Source organism: Crassostrea angulata, chromosome 4 (assembly GCF_025612915.1).
Source record: "Crassostrea angulata isolate pt1a10 chromosome 4, ASM2561291v2, whole genome shotgun sequence".
NCBI lineage: Eukaryota > Metazoa > Mollusca > Bivalvia > Ostreida > Ostreidae > Magallana > Magallana angulata.
The window spans coordinates 1,744,533-1,758,112 of record NC_069114.1 but is presented as its reverse complement, the minus strand read 5'-3'; the positions used below and the strand labels follow the sequence as shown (position 1 = coordinate 1,758,112).

Here is a 13,580-nt window from a genome sequence, read left to right as displayed (position 1 = left end):
CCTCATACCTCACTGCTCCACTGACCACAAATAGGCAGTATAACTGCTGCTTCAACGAAGACAAATTGGTACCGGTACTTATATGTGCAAATTTTGTTCTTTTATATGTTTTAATATATTGTAATTCGTCCCCCTCTTTTAAATGAAATTATATGTCAGGAAGACAATTGGTGCTCATAACGCTACAGTTCTGATCTGATGTGCCACTATATTGTTCACCGCCAAATTTAAAAGGCTACGTGCTGATATTAAAGAAACCATTGATATTGTTTTGTTTAAAGTTTTATTAATGAAATAATCGTCAAGTATTCATAAGCAATATTATTATATATATCTATGTCAATATACTCATTGTCTAAATACATTTTCAGAATCCTTTGATCAGTTCTGCAAAACTCCAAGATAGAAACACGAAGGGACAAAATATTCCACACAAGGATTCTACTAAGTTAGAACAGAAGATACAAGATTAGCAGAAAATCAAACATCTACTCTAATTCTAAAGGTTTAAAGGTAAGTCACAACAATAGCATTATTCAATGTGAATTCTGACTGGGTTAATATACTGGTATCACTCCTCTATATAAGTAATGGGCCTCAGTCCCTTTGTGGCCTCGCTCCATTGCTGGTAAAGATTCGAGTGCTATCTGTCTGTTAACCCATTATGTGTAATTAAAACATGTCACACCGAGTTTGCTGATAACCACATGTAACAAATACAGTCCATTCATTCTAATGGAACAAACACAGATTATAAACACAGTCAAAACAGTCACTTTATATATACATCTATAAATAGAAAAAGGAGTTTGTTTATATGTAATATACATGTACATAGAATCACTTGATATATATATATGTATAAACATGGTCTGTTTCCTTGAGATTTGATATGCAATATTAAAGAACAATTTGTTTACATACAAACATGTGATATATAAACAAATAAAGATTAAAGAAATGGAATGATTGACTAATGAAAACCTCACATAGATACAGTTAGACAGTCTGTTTACATCTTGTAGACACGGTCAGTGTATGTGTGAAACATTAAATTATCCACACACAGCGTCATACACAGCTGATACACACCGTATGATGACATGTCATGTGTATAGTTTGTTTACATTATATCTACACACAGTATGTAATAAATACTTATACGCTTTGTTTACTTATAATTTATACAGTTAGTTGATTTACATGTAATATTGGATTTTCTTCACTTTTAAATTACCTGTGATCAACTCAGCCACAAAGAGGTTGTCTCTGGTGTCCACACATAAACCCCATGGACCGTGTAAATGATGTCGGTCAATGTAGCGGAGGAACTGTCCGTCCTGATCCAGGATGTGGATACGGTCGTTGTTACCGTCTGCTGTCAGGATCCTACCCTGGCTGTCTGTTGTAATGCCGCGTGGATCAAATAATCTCTTGGTAGTAGAGGGAGGACCAGTGTAGGTAAACCGGAGTTTCCCGGCCTGATTGACCACCACTACTGCACAGGCTCCATGGTCTGACACACAGATATCTAGGTTCCTGTTCTCACTGATGTATTTAGTGTTATACCCACCAGATGAATAGAGAGGTTGTCTTTTGTCATCATACTGAATACTTTGTTTCTCTGTGGAGCCAGAGTAACACACAACTTTTGATTGTTTATAATCATCACTGTCCATGACAACCAGGAGGTCACCAGAGGAGGTACTACAGACACCATGAGGTCTCCACCCCTGTAGTCTGATCACTGTCTGTATCTGTGTATTCTTCACTATGTTCACAGTTCTATCTTTGTAATCAGTATAAACTAGATCCCCACTCCTTGTCACTGCTGTGTCCTGTGGATCGTTCCCTGACTTGGTTTGGATGGACTCCACTAGTTCCCCCTGCAGGTTGAAGAGTTTCATCATGTCGTCATCACCACGCGTCCATACTTCTGTGTCATTCAGACATGTCACACCATATATATATTCATACCCTGTGTCTATAGCTGTGATGACCTGGGGTACATCCATCAGTGACCGGTCTGGGGGAGAGGACTTGGCTCCCTGGGGCGGCATGCTGTAGTCTTGTTCCTCTGTTGTAAAAGATAATGCGGACAGAGAACCAATCTGTTTAATCAGCTGATCTGTGTGGATTTCCTGAGGCCTAAAGTTTGGTAAGGACACTTTGAGTTTAGGAGGCAATCTTCTAAATTCAGCATTCCTGGATTTGTACTCAGAGACAAGGCTGACATCTTTAGAGTTCAGTAACTTCTTCAGTTCAGCAATGGTCTGTGTGATTTTAGAAATGGTGCGTGTGATTTCATCGTCCTGTTTATTCAGGACGACCAGGTGTTTGGATTCCATTTCCTCCACGTTAGATTTCAGGTTTGTGATAATGATGTCTATTTCTCTGTGCCAGACTTTTCCTTGTTTGTCAATTGCTGTTGTCAATTTTCGGGAGTTTTTACTCAGATCAGCTTTCTGCACTGGGATGTCTAATGCAATCTCTTTGTATTTAGCATAAATGAATTTTTCTAATTCTTGCAAATCTTTTTGTAAAATTTCTGTTTTATTTTCAAAGCTTTGGAAAATGTCAACTTGTATATGACCTAAATGTTTTTTAGTAGAAATACACTTTGCACAAATAGGAATGTCACATTGTTCACAGTGGAGTTCACATTGTTTGGTGGGGTGTTTCCTACACTTGGGATAGTTCAGAGTGGTTAAATATTGTTTAAGTGGCACCACTTTATGAACTTTAGAAGAATCAGAGAAATGTTTCTCTACACAGTCTTTACACAGATGTATGTGACAAACTTCACAGTACATGGGGGCCACAGAGTGCTGACACAGGGTGCAACGTACAACATCCTGGGCGCTGTTCCAGGGGTCCATGGTCAGGGAACTCTTGTAACTATAGGGGAACTAAACCTGAAAAGTAATATTCAGTATGTATATATGATGTATACGTTTATTATCTTGATTTGAGTAATTCTATCTCTATACATGTATTAGTAGGAATTAGAATTTCCATTGCATGCAGTACACTTTCATTTTTGGTCATACAATTTGAAAGTAATTTGCTTTTTTCTTTACTATTTATGAAAAAATTATGAATTTAACAAATATAAGGCATAAAAATCATTAGTCCAAAGATTTTAGATTATTTAGAAAACACAGTAAGAAGGTGGATTATAAAACTTACCTAACGCTACCCCATTGGTAAACTACAAATCTTCACGATCCAACATGGCGGGCGTCAGGTGTTTATTCTTCCTGGTTGGTTGCTACCTGTGCAAGTTACATGAACAAATTAAATGCCAGTAACAAACTTGTGCTTGTATGTGTGTTGGTCCAGAATCATGGTCACCCATTGTTGGGAAGTTTAAATATATCTGACATTCTTTATCACCGCTGAACTATAGATATATTCAATTCAGCTTTAAAATGTAGGTTATTCATTTTGGTTTGATAATAATTGGGTTTTGTCTTAAAATGATGTGGTGTAATGGTGCACACATTCCTTTGAGAATGAAGAGTGGGTTCAAATCCCACCATCAGCTTACAAATGTAGTGAAGTATAAATGTATTTAAATGTGTAATGTGTGGATGTTTATATGAAGAAAAAAAAAGCGAATGTGACCTTATCACCAATTAATTATTAAAGGTCATTGTGGTGAACAAAATTTGAACATTTTTACTGAAAATGCTTATCCAATTATATAACTACATGGCATGTAGTTACGTCAGAGCGGATCGAGAGAAGGAAATGGAAGACAAGCATCAGGATACCCCACCCCTTGAAAAATAAAATTTACCAAATGAACATGCTAGACTTGTAAAAAATAAGTCTTAGACTACCCATCCCCACCCCCTGCAAGCAAGATCAGTATTCAGACCCACCATTCCAAAGCAGTTCTTGGTACATGCGCATCTATTCATAAACGAACCATCAGAAGCGACACATAATGTATCCAAAGATTCGTCTGTTTCTAGATCTACAGCTGAATTATGCTCATTCTGTGTCTCCACAAACTCGGACATTCGAAGAGCGATCGTTGCGTCATGGTCAACATCTTCATTTTCATCTTCATGGTCACTTTCAGAATGATGATTATCATCATGTCGAGTCACATTCAAGCGCCCAAAATGTTCTTCAATTTGTCTGTCTAATTCCTATTAAAAAATAACTTACTTAAAAACCAAAAAAAGTTCCCTCCTGCAATCTCTCTCTCTCTCTCTCTCTTTCTCTCTCTCTCTCTCATGAATGTAAATTTTGTAGTACATTAAATTATAGTATGTATATTGTACATGTTTAAAATACATGTATAGTGTATTTTAAAAATGTACAATTATTTTGTGTCCAACTTCATTTTGATTCGGTTTAATATCAAAATCATTATTTATTTTTTTGAAATTGTGTTAAATAGACATTTCAATTTTTTTTTAAATATCTAATTAAATTATTTTAAATAATTAAAATCATATAAAGATAAATAAACAGAAGACTTCTAAATTAGACTTTGTGTCGTGTTAATTTTGATTAAATAAAGAATTAAAAAAACAATAATAACTGTTCAGGCACGTAGCATCATTTTTGAAAGTGTGGGGGGGGGGGGGGCAGACTCATCCAAAAAATCTTGACAAGCAAAAAAAAAAAAAGGAAAAAAAAAAAAAAGGAAAATTAGGTATTTCCCAAAATCTGGCGTAGTATATAACTTCAATTTCAATCCTAATTTCCCTATTTTCATATCAATTCTTTACATACTCCCCAAAAAGTGGGGGGGGGGGGGGGGGGCAACTCCTTGTTAATTCAAATTTTTATATGTGGATTTTAAAAAATTTCTTGTTGCGAGAAAAAGGGGGGGGGGGGTGGCTCCCCCTGCCCCCCTCCCCCCCCCCCCCCCGATGCTACGTGCCTGCTGTTTAAAAATTAAATTGATAGTCATTTTTAAATTGATACAGATTTCACGTCCTGAGCCCCAAGTTAATGCATGACTGAGTTATCTCTCTTCTATTCACTCGTACGTATATCGTAGTACTGTTAGATTTCACTACTTTTTCTAAAATATTAGAATCGTTTATGTAAAACTATAGATTAATTAGATACAGTTAACTATATTTTCTTGCAAAATACGTTTCGCTACTAATTACATGTAGCCTACAACAACATGTCGGATGGTCGTCTGTCACAAGTCGGCGGATCATTATTAATTGATGTAAATATAAAAAAAAGTTTGATTTCATAATGAATTCTTTGAAATAAATGTGTGCACATATTTTCTATACCTCAAACTGATCCATGATACAGAATGAAAGCAGTGATACAGAGCTTGCTCTCATAATTTGACTACAAATGTACATGTATTCTTGAATCCACTCCTCGTAAGTTTGTTTATCGTCGCCATGGTTGTGTAGTATTTAAACCAAAACAAAATCCGAAAAACAAAAATCGATAAATAAATAAAATATAAGCGAAAATAAGACAATGTTTCATACTTTTACAACAACTTTATTCTTTATTCAAAATAGCCTAGCATAAACAATTTTATTCGTTCATTTATAGTATAACGTTACATGTGGCTGGAATACGGCGCTATGATTAAACATCCAACGTTTATGACGTCGTTTCTCTGTTTTGTAAAAAATGACATAAGGACCCTTTTCTCATGGGCGCAATCATATATATATATATATATATATATATATATATACATATATATATATATATATATATATATATATATATATATATATATATATATATATATATATATATATATATATAAATATATATATATATATATATATATATATATATATATATATATATATATATATATATATATATATATATATATATATATATATATATATATATATTGTTTAGGTAATAATAGAAAATATATGAATCTTGTATTTTCTATCAGTCCAAACTGTTGTACTTAATACATGTATACAATTACATTACAACAGAGAGAGAGAGAGAGAGAGAGAGAGAGAGAGAGAGAGAGAGAGAGAGAGAGAGTGTGTGTGTGTGTGTAAAATTATTATTTTCAAATGGTTCATAATACTGGAAGTAATTTAATTTTTAAGCTTCAAGAGATCCTGGTTGGACAGCGCATTCTTTTTATTGAATTCGTTTTTGCTTTTAAGGGTGTATGTCTGTTCTCCATTCTAATGTAGCCAATAGAAGGGTGGTTATTGGGGTGTTAGCACCTCTTTAAACAATAGAATGTTTTGATACTTAGAACAACACTGTGTACTGTTGACACATTCTTCACAGTAAAGAATTCATTGAATGTACATGTACAACTAATTGGAGTACATTTTTCAAATGATTTGAATTTCTTAATAAGACACTCTTAAAATGTTATGAAATTGTGTTGATATAGCTAGTTATATTGACAATTTAAGAATGGATTTTTTTTAACATGCTTAATCATACAACTAAAATATTTTTATCTCAAGAATTATTTTTCTTCTTTCAAAACAATTTTTAATCAAATACAGTTATTCAATTCATCACGATTTTACAAATAAACATGCATAGAAAAGCATACTAATGCAAAGTAATGCCATGTAATGCCAGCATTATACTAGATTTTGGAAGTAATGCATTACATTACCATTACGTGTAATGCTTAAATTACACATTACTAGCATTACTTTGAAAATATGTAATGCATTGCATTACATTTAGCATTACCCCAAACCCTGGTGTCCTGGGATTTGATTCTTCTGAGTTGTGGAGTCAGTAAATGCGATCTATTTTCTATGTTCAATGTAATCTGCTTAAAGTACAATACACTAAAGTGCAAGAGATATGACAATGGCCCATTCCAGTTCATGTATTGACGTAAGTATGAACTGAGTTGAGTTTCGTCATAATATAAAACTTATTAGTAAGACACTTTTCAATATTCGACTTGCATTACAGATTGACTCCGAGCCAGGACCGGTGTAACGACGAAAAGTGACCCCCGTATAATATTGACCCGCGGGTTAAATTTCTAAGGAGAAAACTGATTCAGAGTCAGTGTGTTCTATGACAAGTAGGGTCCTTTTCCTACAGTAGAAAACCATTCAAGACCTGTAGATCTACGACCCCCACACGTTGAGAGCTGACCCCCATAGAATTTGACCTCACTTACATGTAAACTACATAGAAATTAAAGGCGATACGTTTAGCATTCATGTTTTGTAAGTGTCCTGGGGGGGGGGGGGGGGTGCGACTCCCGATTTACCCTTTTACATATATAACATCACTTTGAAGTTTTTATCTTGAAGTACTTGTCAGCTTGCCTTGTGGCGCCCCTTCGCTAAGCCTTTTCAGCCCCCCCGGTGTATATGCATTATGATGTGCTCGCATGCGCTCTCTTTCTGCATTATGCTCGCTTTGCTAAATAGGCCCCATTATTATAACAGATGATTTAATAGACAAACCTAAACTTCATGACTACGAATTGCATATTTTAGAAGAAGAAAAATAGAAGACGGATGTGAAATTTCGACAAATAAAGCAAATTTAGTATCTGTTCTATTTAGCTCAATCTGATACAATCAGATCCTCGATGCTCCTAGATGATTTTAATCAGATTGCTTGAAACCTCTTCTTTGACCTGATCTTAAAGACTGTTCAAGTCCCCAATGGTTCTTGGGAAGAAGGAAAACTTGAATACACGTCTCGATATGTTGGTGGCTGACGGTATTTGCTGACCCTTGTCCTATTATCACCTAGTGTTATAGTAAGATGTTGCTGGACGCTATCGACTTGGTACGTCGTTGCTGCATGCTGATGCAAAAAACCTTCTCCAAAGCTTTCAGACACTACTATTTAAAAAAACTGTCAAAAAGTTTTTAAATGTACCATGAATATTGTTGCATTTTTCAACCCCTTCATTTTGAGGTCTGCAGACCTATTCTGAATATTTTTTCGTTAATGCAAAACAATGATATTAGAATCCTAGGGCTATTTTTAAAAGTAGAACTTTGTATACCCCCCCCCCCCCCCCCCCCCCGACTTAGCATGCCTCGGGCAGGCTTAAGGTATCTCACTCCTCATGTTTTGATTTCATTGCGCAGATGATCATTATATTTAAAATGAATATGATTTTATTTATTTAATCATCACAGATAGATTATTATTTCATAATTACACAACATTCATAAAGAAAATCCATTTGAATTCAAGAAACAAACAAGTTTTTGAGGGAACTATTTTTTCGTGCGGAAGGTTTTTTAGATGAAAATGACAGAAACAAGCAATTTTATGAATTTTCAATACACTTTTCTTTTTATTATACTTTAATCATTATTCACATTTTTAACATTTGATAGGTTTGTAACATATTTTATAGGTTCTGTGTGACATGTACAAAATCAAATCTTGAGAATGTGATAGCCGTTTAGCATAAAATCATGCATATATATAGAACTGAATTTTTTTAAGCCAAATTTTGCGAGAATTTTACCTTTGAAGCCCTATATCTAAAATTTGACATCACTGACCCCCATGTTATATTATGTCAAAATGATACTGAATACATATTTAGGCAAACTGGATTAGTCTTATAAAATTCTTGATATTCAAAAAGTTTTTATTTCAAATCCAATTGTAACTACTAAAGAAATTATCTATTTTAAGTGCAAAAAGGTCACAAAAAAATTTATGCAGCTTTGTACAATTTTTTTTCGTAATCCCTCGATTCAGTGTGACCATTGTGCATAATTAAAAACAATATTTGAAGAAATAAGTTTGCTTAATCAAAAATACTGACAGCAAATCCTAATCAGGATGAAATTGCATTTTAGGTGCAAAAAGATCAAATTAAATGGGCCATAACTCAGAGGGATGGATACTGATCCCCCATTATCTTTGTATTTTTTAAGTTTGTTTTGTCTACAGATTTCAATGATATACTTCTCAAGAAAATCTTGATACAACAACATTGAGGAGTGGGATACCTTAATGGTATTTATTCCGAGACTCTCATCTAAATAAAATCTGGATCCGCGCATGTAGTCAACAGAAATAAATTATCCGGGAATCATTTCTGTTCACATTTGTTTCTACATTTAGCTTGCATTTATTTACTTCCTATTAAAATAGTGAAAAAATCGAGAAAACTACCTCAAACCACAGGGGCTCGTCACGAAGTTTTTTCAACCTTCTATATCTACCACCTCTATACAATAAAATACACTAGAGGTGGTAGATATAGAAGTGTGGTAGTATTTATTTATACTATAAAATCAATACATGGATTACCAGGTTCCCGGCTTAAGTGGATCAGTTCTCTCGTCTGCTCCGTACGTCTCGATCTCTCCGGCTCCGTACTCAACTGGTTCCCTCTATATCCCGAATTACCTCTATGTGCTGCTTTGTTAGGTCGTACGTCGGTCTAGTCGGTCGAATAGCTTAATACACTACACTTTCCCCCCTTTTAAAAAATGCGGATGCCCCTGCATCCCTTGTCTATTTTAAAGAGTTTTCAACATGATAATATATATAAAAATATTCCCGCGTAACCGGGAAACTACACAAAGGAAAAAAATTATTAAAGAACTAGGCACCATTCCCTATGAGCACCTCCATAAACTGGGTAACAAAAAATACATTCTGTCATAGTTATGAATGACGGGGGACTTCGCGAGGTGGTTCCTTACCACTTCCCCCTGCCAGGGTCCTAGCGTTGCTGGAATGCAACAGGGCATAAGGAAAGACCGAGCTCTGGACATTGTCTTAATTAGACATAAATGCATGCCCAAAGTGGAGGAACTCCAACCTTTAGGCAGGCTCCAGGTTTTCCGCCATCAGTACCTGGTATCTCCAATGAATTAGGACGCTAGGAGAATTAATAGGTCTTAATTGGAACTGCCCTGGGTCCACCCATCGCATCCATCTTGATAGGCTCCTCATCTGTTGTTGTGACTGGTCCAGGATTTGAGACTGGACGGGCACAAGGGGAGATAATACTTCCTCTGCCCACCGAACGAGATCCTCCACCCTTTCTGATCCAACTAACGCTCTTGAGAGGAATAGCAGGAGTTTGTACCTCCCCTCTGTCCATTCCCCTAACTTTTCCTCCTTTATGGGCGGCTGGGGGTTATCCCATACGATTCGAGGCAGGTGTTCGCTTTGGACGTGGAACTTTAACTTCCGGCCCACAAAAGGGCACTCCCTGACTGGGCATCCGGAATCTCTTGAGCGTGCACCGGGAGCCCTACTAATCCTGCTACTACACTGTTGTTCGATTGTTGGCTCTGGGCTCGAACGAATCGGTTTCTGTGGAGAGGAGTGGTGGGACCAATCAGACTCTGATGTGATGTCTTCTGCGTCTGCCAGAAGTTCCTCCATACTTGCCCGCTCTTCACGATGAAAAACCAGCTCCCCATTGTCACCATACTGCACAAAGGTATCGTCCTCCTCCAACACATCACTGTCACTTGACATTCTTAACCAAATACACAATACACCGTAAACACGGTTATCACAAGTCAGACCTTGACCTTCAAAAGAAAAAAAAAGAAAAAGAATCACTATACATCCCTATACATCTAATACACTGCTTTTTTGCACTGATTTTCTCTGGCAGGCTGGACAGAAATACTCTGTCCACTTATCTGCTTGCTCTGCATTCACACCCACACAATCACCATGATACCACTCATCACACCTGTCACACTGTATCATGAACGATCCATTATCCCCTTTTCGACAGAAACAGAATATTTCCAAATCACCAGTATCCAGATTTGCCGGGACACCATCAATCACCTCCTTCTGTTTCTTTTTTACCCAATTGGGTGTCTCGAGGTCACAACATCTTTTCATTCGGTCGTGATTAATGACGGTTGTCATTTTCTCTAGCTGCACTTTGTAAACATATGATGTTATTTTCGCTAGGACTACTCCCGGCCCTTTCCACGGAGATTCTAACTTTTTACTTTTGCCTTTCCGATTTGCCATATTCAAAATATAGACTTAATCTCCTGGCTTATATTCCACCTGGCGTATGCGAACGTCGTAGTCCCTTTTCATATAAGAATGAGAGGTTTTCAACTTTTGTCTTGCAATCTCGTGAGCACGAATGATAGCTTCCTTTAGTTTGCAGACATATTCTGCCTCATCTGTAGTGGTATCGGAGGCTGGAGGCTGAAAAACCAAGTCAGCTGGCATGTTAACCTTTCGTCCATACATCATCATATTGGGTGTTAGGCCCGTCATCCTGTTCACTGACGATCTGATTGCCCCTGCCAGTTGAGGAAGGTACTCATCCCAATCTGTCTGAGAGTTGCTAACAAAACATTCCTGTATGTATGGTTTTGGCACAACTAACCTGGTCAGGTTGTTCTTTGACCTATTACGAAGAACTCCATCACTATCCAAGAAAAATTGCTCTCTATTGATATGGTAATTCTTGGCAGCTTGATCTGCTAGAAACAGGTCCGTCTCTGCTGGTTCTTCCTGGTTCTTCAGCCAATGTAATACCAGATGCAGATCTTTGTCTTTAGCTTGTTCAGCAGACAAGTGATCGGTTGTATACTGGATACCATAACTTGTCGCAACTGAGTTTATGCTTACTGCCTCCTCAGTTTTGATTGTCTCTGTGTTTGTGGCATTTGGTACATGAATAACAATTTCCTGTACAACAGTAGTGTTTTGATCCGCCTCTTCTGTTATTTCCCTATTCTTTTTTTCGGCTAGTGGGATAACGTTATCAATTTTTATAAAATCTTGCCACTTCTCATGAACTTTCACACAGTATTTACATCCACCGCACGGAAGAGATGAAGGTGGGTTAAACATGGACATCTCCTTGCAAGGTTCATTGTCGTCCAGCCTAGATAAAACATCTGCGTTCACATGTTTTTTCCCAGAACGATGTTGAATTTGCATGTGATATTGGCTGAGGACCTCCAACCATCTCGCTAGTTGCCCTTGTGGCTCCTTAAAGTTCATCAGCCACTGTAGACTGCTATGATCTGTGCGCACCAGGAATTCTCGACCCAGGAGATAATGTCTAAAATGCTGTGTGAAGCGTACTACTGCCAACAATTCTTTCCTAGTGGTACAGTACCTCCTCTCTGCTGCAGATAATGTGAAACTACCATATGCGACAACCCTCTCTTGTCCATCTTGTACCTGTAAGAGCTCCGCGCCAATGGCATTGTTCGAGGCATCGGTGTCCAAAATAAACTTGTCAGTTGAATTTGGCAATGTCAACACTGGAGTTGTTTGAAGCGCACTCTTCAAGGTATCATATGCTTTTTGTTGTTCCTGGCCCCACTCAAAAGGTTTCTTTCCTGTGATTAATGTCAGGGGTTTCGCAATGGCTGAATACCCTTGGATAAAGTATCGATGGTAGTTCACGAATCCCAAGAACTGTTCCACCTCTTTGGTACATGTTGGTACTTTCCAAGTCCAAATAGCCTCCACATATTCTTCACCTGTGGCCATACTACACTTGTTCACAGTTCGTCCAAGAAAACTCACTTCCTGTTTGCATAGATCACATTTGCGGGGTTTAAGTTTGATTCCTTACTGACGGAAACGTTCAAACACTGCTCTTAAGTTACACAAGTGATCACAAAAGTTTTTCCCCATAACAAGTATATCATCCAGAAAACAAAGGACAATTTGCCAATTAAGTCTACGCAAGACTAAATCCATGGCGCGTGCGTACGTAGATGGCGCATTGCATAACCCGAAACTCATCCGCGTGAATTGGTATAAACCATATTTTGTAATGAATGCAGTTTTCGGTTGGTCCTCCTCTTTCACTCTTACTTGCCAGTAGGCACTGTTTGCATCTAGTTTGGAGAACCATTCGTTCCCCACCAATGTATCCAAGCACTCTTCAATTAGGGGTAAGGGATATACATCTTTTCTTGTCACTGCGTTCAACTTACGGTAGTCTATGGCATATCGTACTTTACCATCCGATTTTCTGATAAGGACGGGGGCCGATGCCCATTCCGAGACACTCGGTTCAATCACACCCGCTGCCAACATCCGTGACAATTGCTGTTTTTCCTCTTCCACAAACTGTAACGGCGTTCTTCTCATTCGTTGTTTGATTGGCTGCGCTGTCCCTGTATCAATACTATGCTCAACTTTCTTAAATGTACCAATGTCAAACTCATCTCTGGAGAATATGTCCCGGAATTCTAGCAGCAAAGTTCTGAGCTCTAGTTTTTCCTTACTCGATAGCTTAGTTGTGATGTTTTTAATCAGTTGGGTGAGCTCCTCAGGAACAAAACTTTCCCCACAACTTGCTTCTGTTACACATGTAGCTCTTACAAACTGTTCTGTATCTTGTTCATCTTATGCTCTCCCTACTACTGTATTACTTTTAATGGTGAAGTACCTATCTGATGCATTCACTAAACACACCACTGGCTTGTTTTGATTCTTGTACAGACACCTTGTATCAAAATTGGCAAGTCCTCATTACATGGTTCTATCACATACTGTTTCATTTCTCTTTCTAGCTGAGCAGGAACGTGCACCACTGAGTGGGGTGGAACCACTGTGCGCTTGGAAACCACCACATTAGAAACTACAGGAATAATTCCCTTAGGTCACGAGGT

The 13,580-nt window shown here is 37.3% G+C and overlaps 2 protein-coding genes across 2 annotated transcripts; both read right to left on the bottom strand.

The window, feature by feature from the left end:
• Positions 1-74: 74 nt before the first annotated feature.
• LOC128179312 (uncharacterized) lies at positions 75-3,307 on the bottom strand. Its single transcript, XM_052846711.1, has 2 exons — positions 3,190-3,307; positions 75-2,915 (listed from the first exon to the last, which is right to left on the bottom strand). Exon 2 carries the CDS (start codon positions 2,877-2,879, stop codon positions 1,200-1,202), a length of 1,680 nt encoding a protein of 559 aa, XP_052702671.1. The 5' UTR covers positions 2,880-2,915; positions 3,190-3,307; the 3' UTR covers positions 75-1,199.
• Positions 3,308-10,536: 7,229 nt separating this feature from the next.
• Positions 10,537-10,956, bottom strand: LOC128180497 (CXXC-type zinc finger protein 1-like). The gene has a single exon (XM_052848619.1). It carries the CDS (start codon positions 10,954-10,956, stop codon positions 10,537-10,539), a length of 420 nt encoding a protein of 139 aa, XP_052704579.1.
• Positions 10,957-13,580: the final 2,624 nt, after the last annotated feature.

Bases quoted from the DNA above. Each gene is read 5' to 3' on its own strand.
- LOC128179312 (XM_052846711.1), bottom strand. From the start codon at position 2,879: ATGGACCCCTGGAACAGCGCCCAGGATGTTGTACGTTGCACCCTGTGT.
- LOC128180497 (XM_052848619.1), bottom strand. From the start codon at position 10,956: ATGGCAAATCGGAAAGGCAAAAGTAAAAAGTTAGAATCTCCGTGGAAA.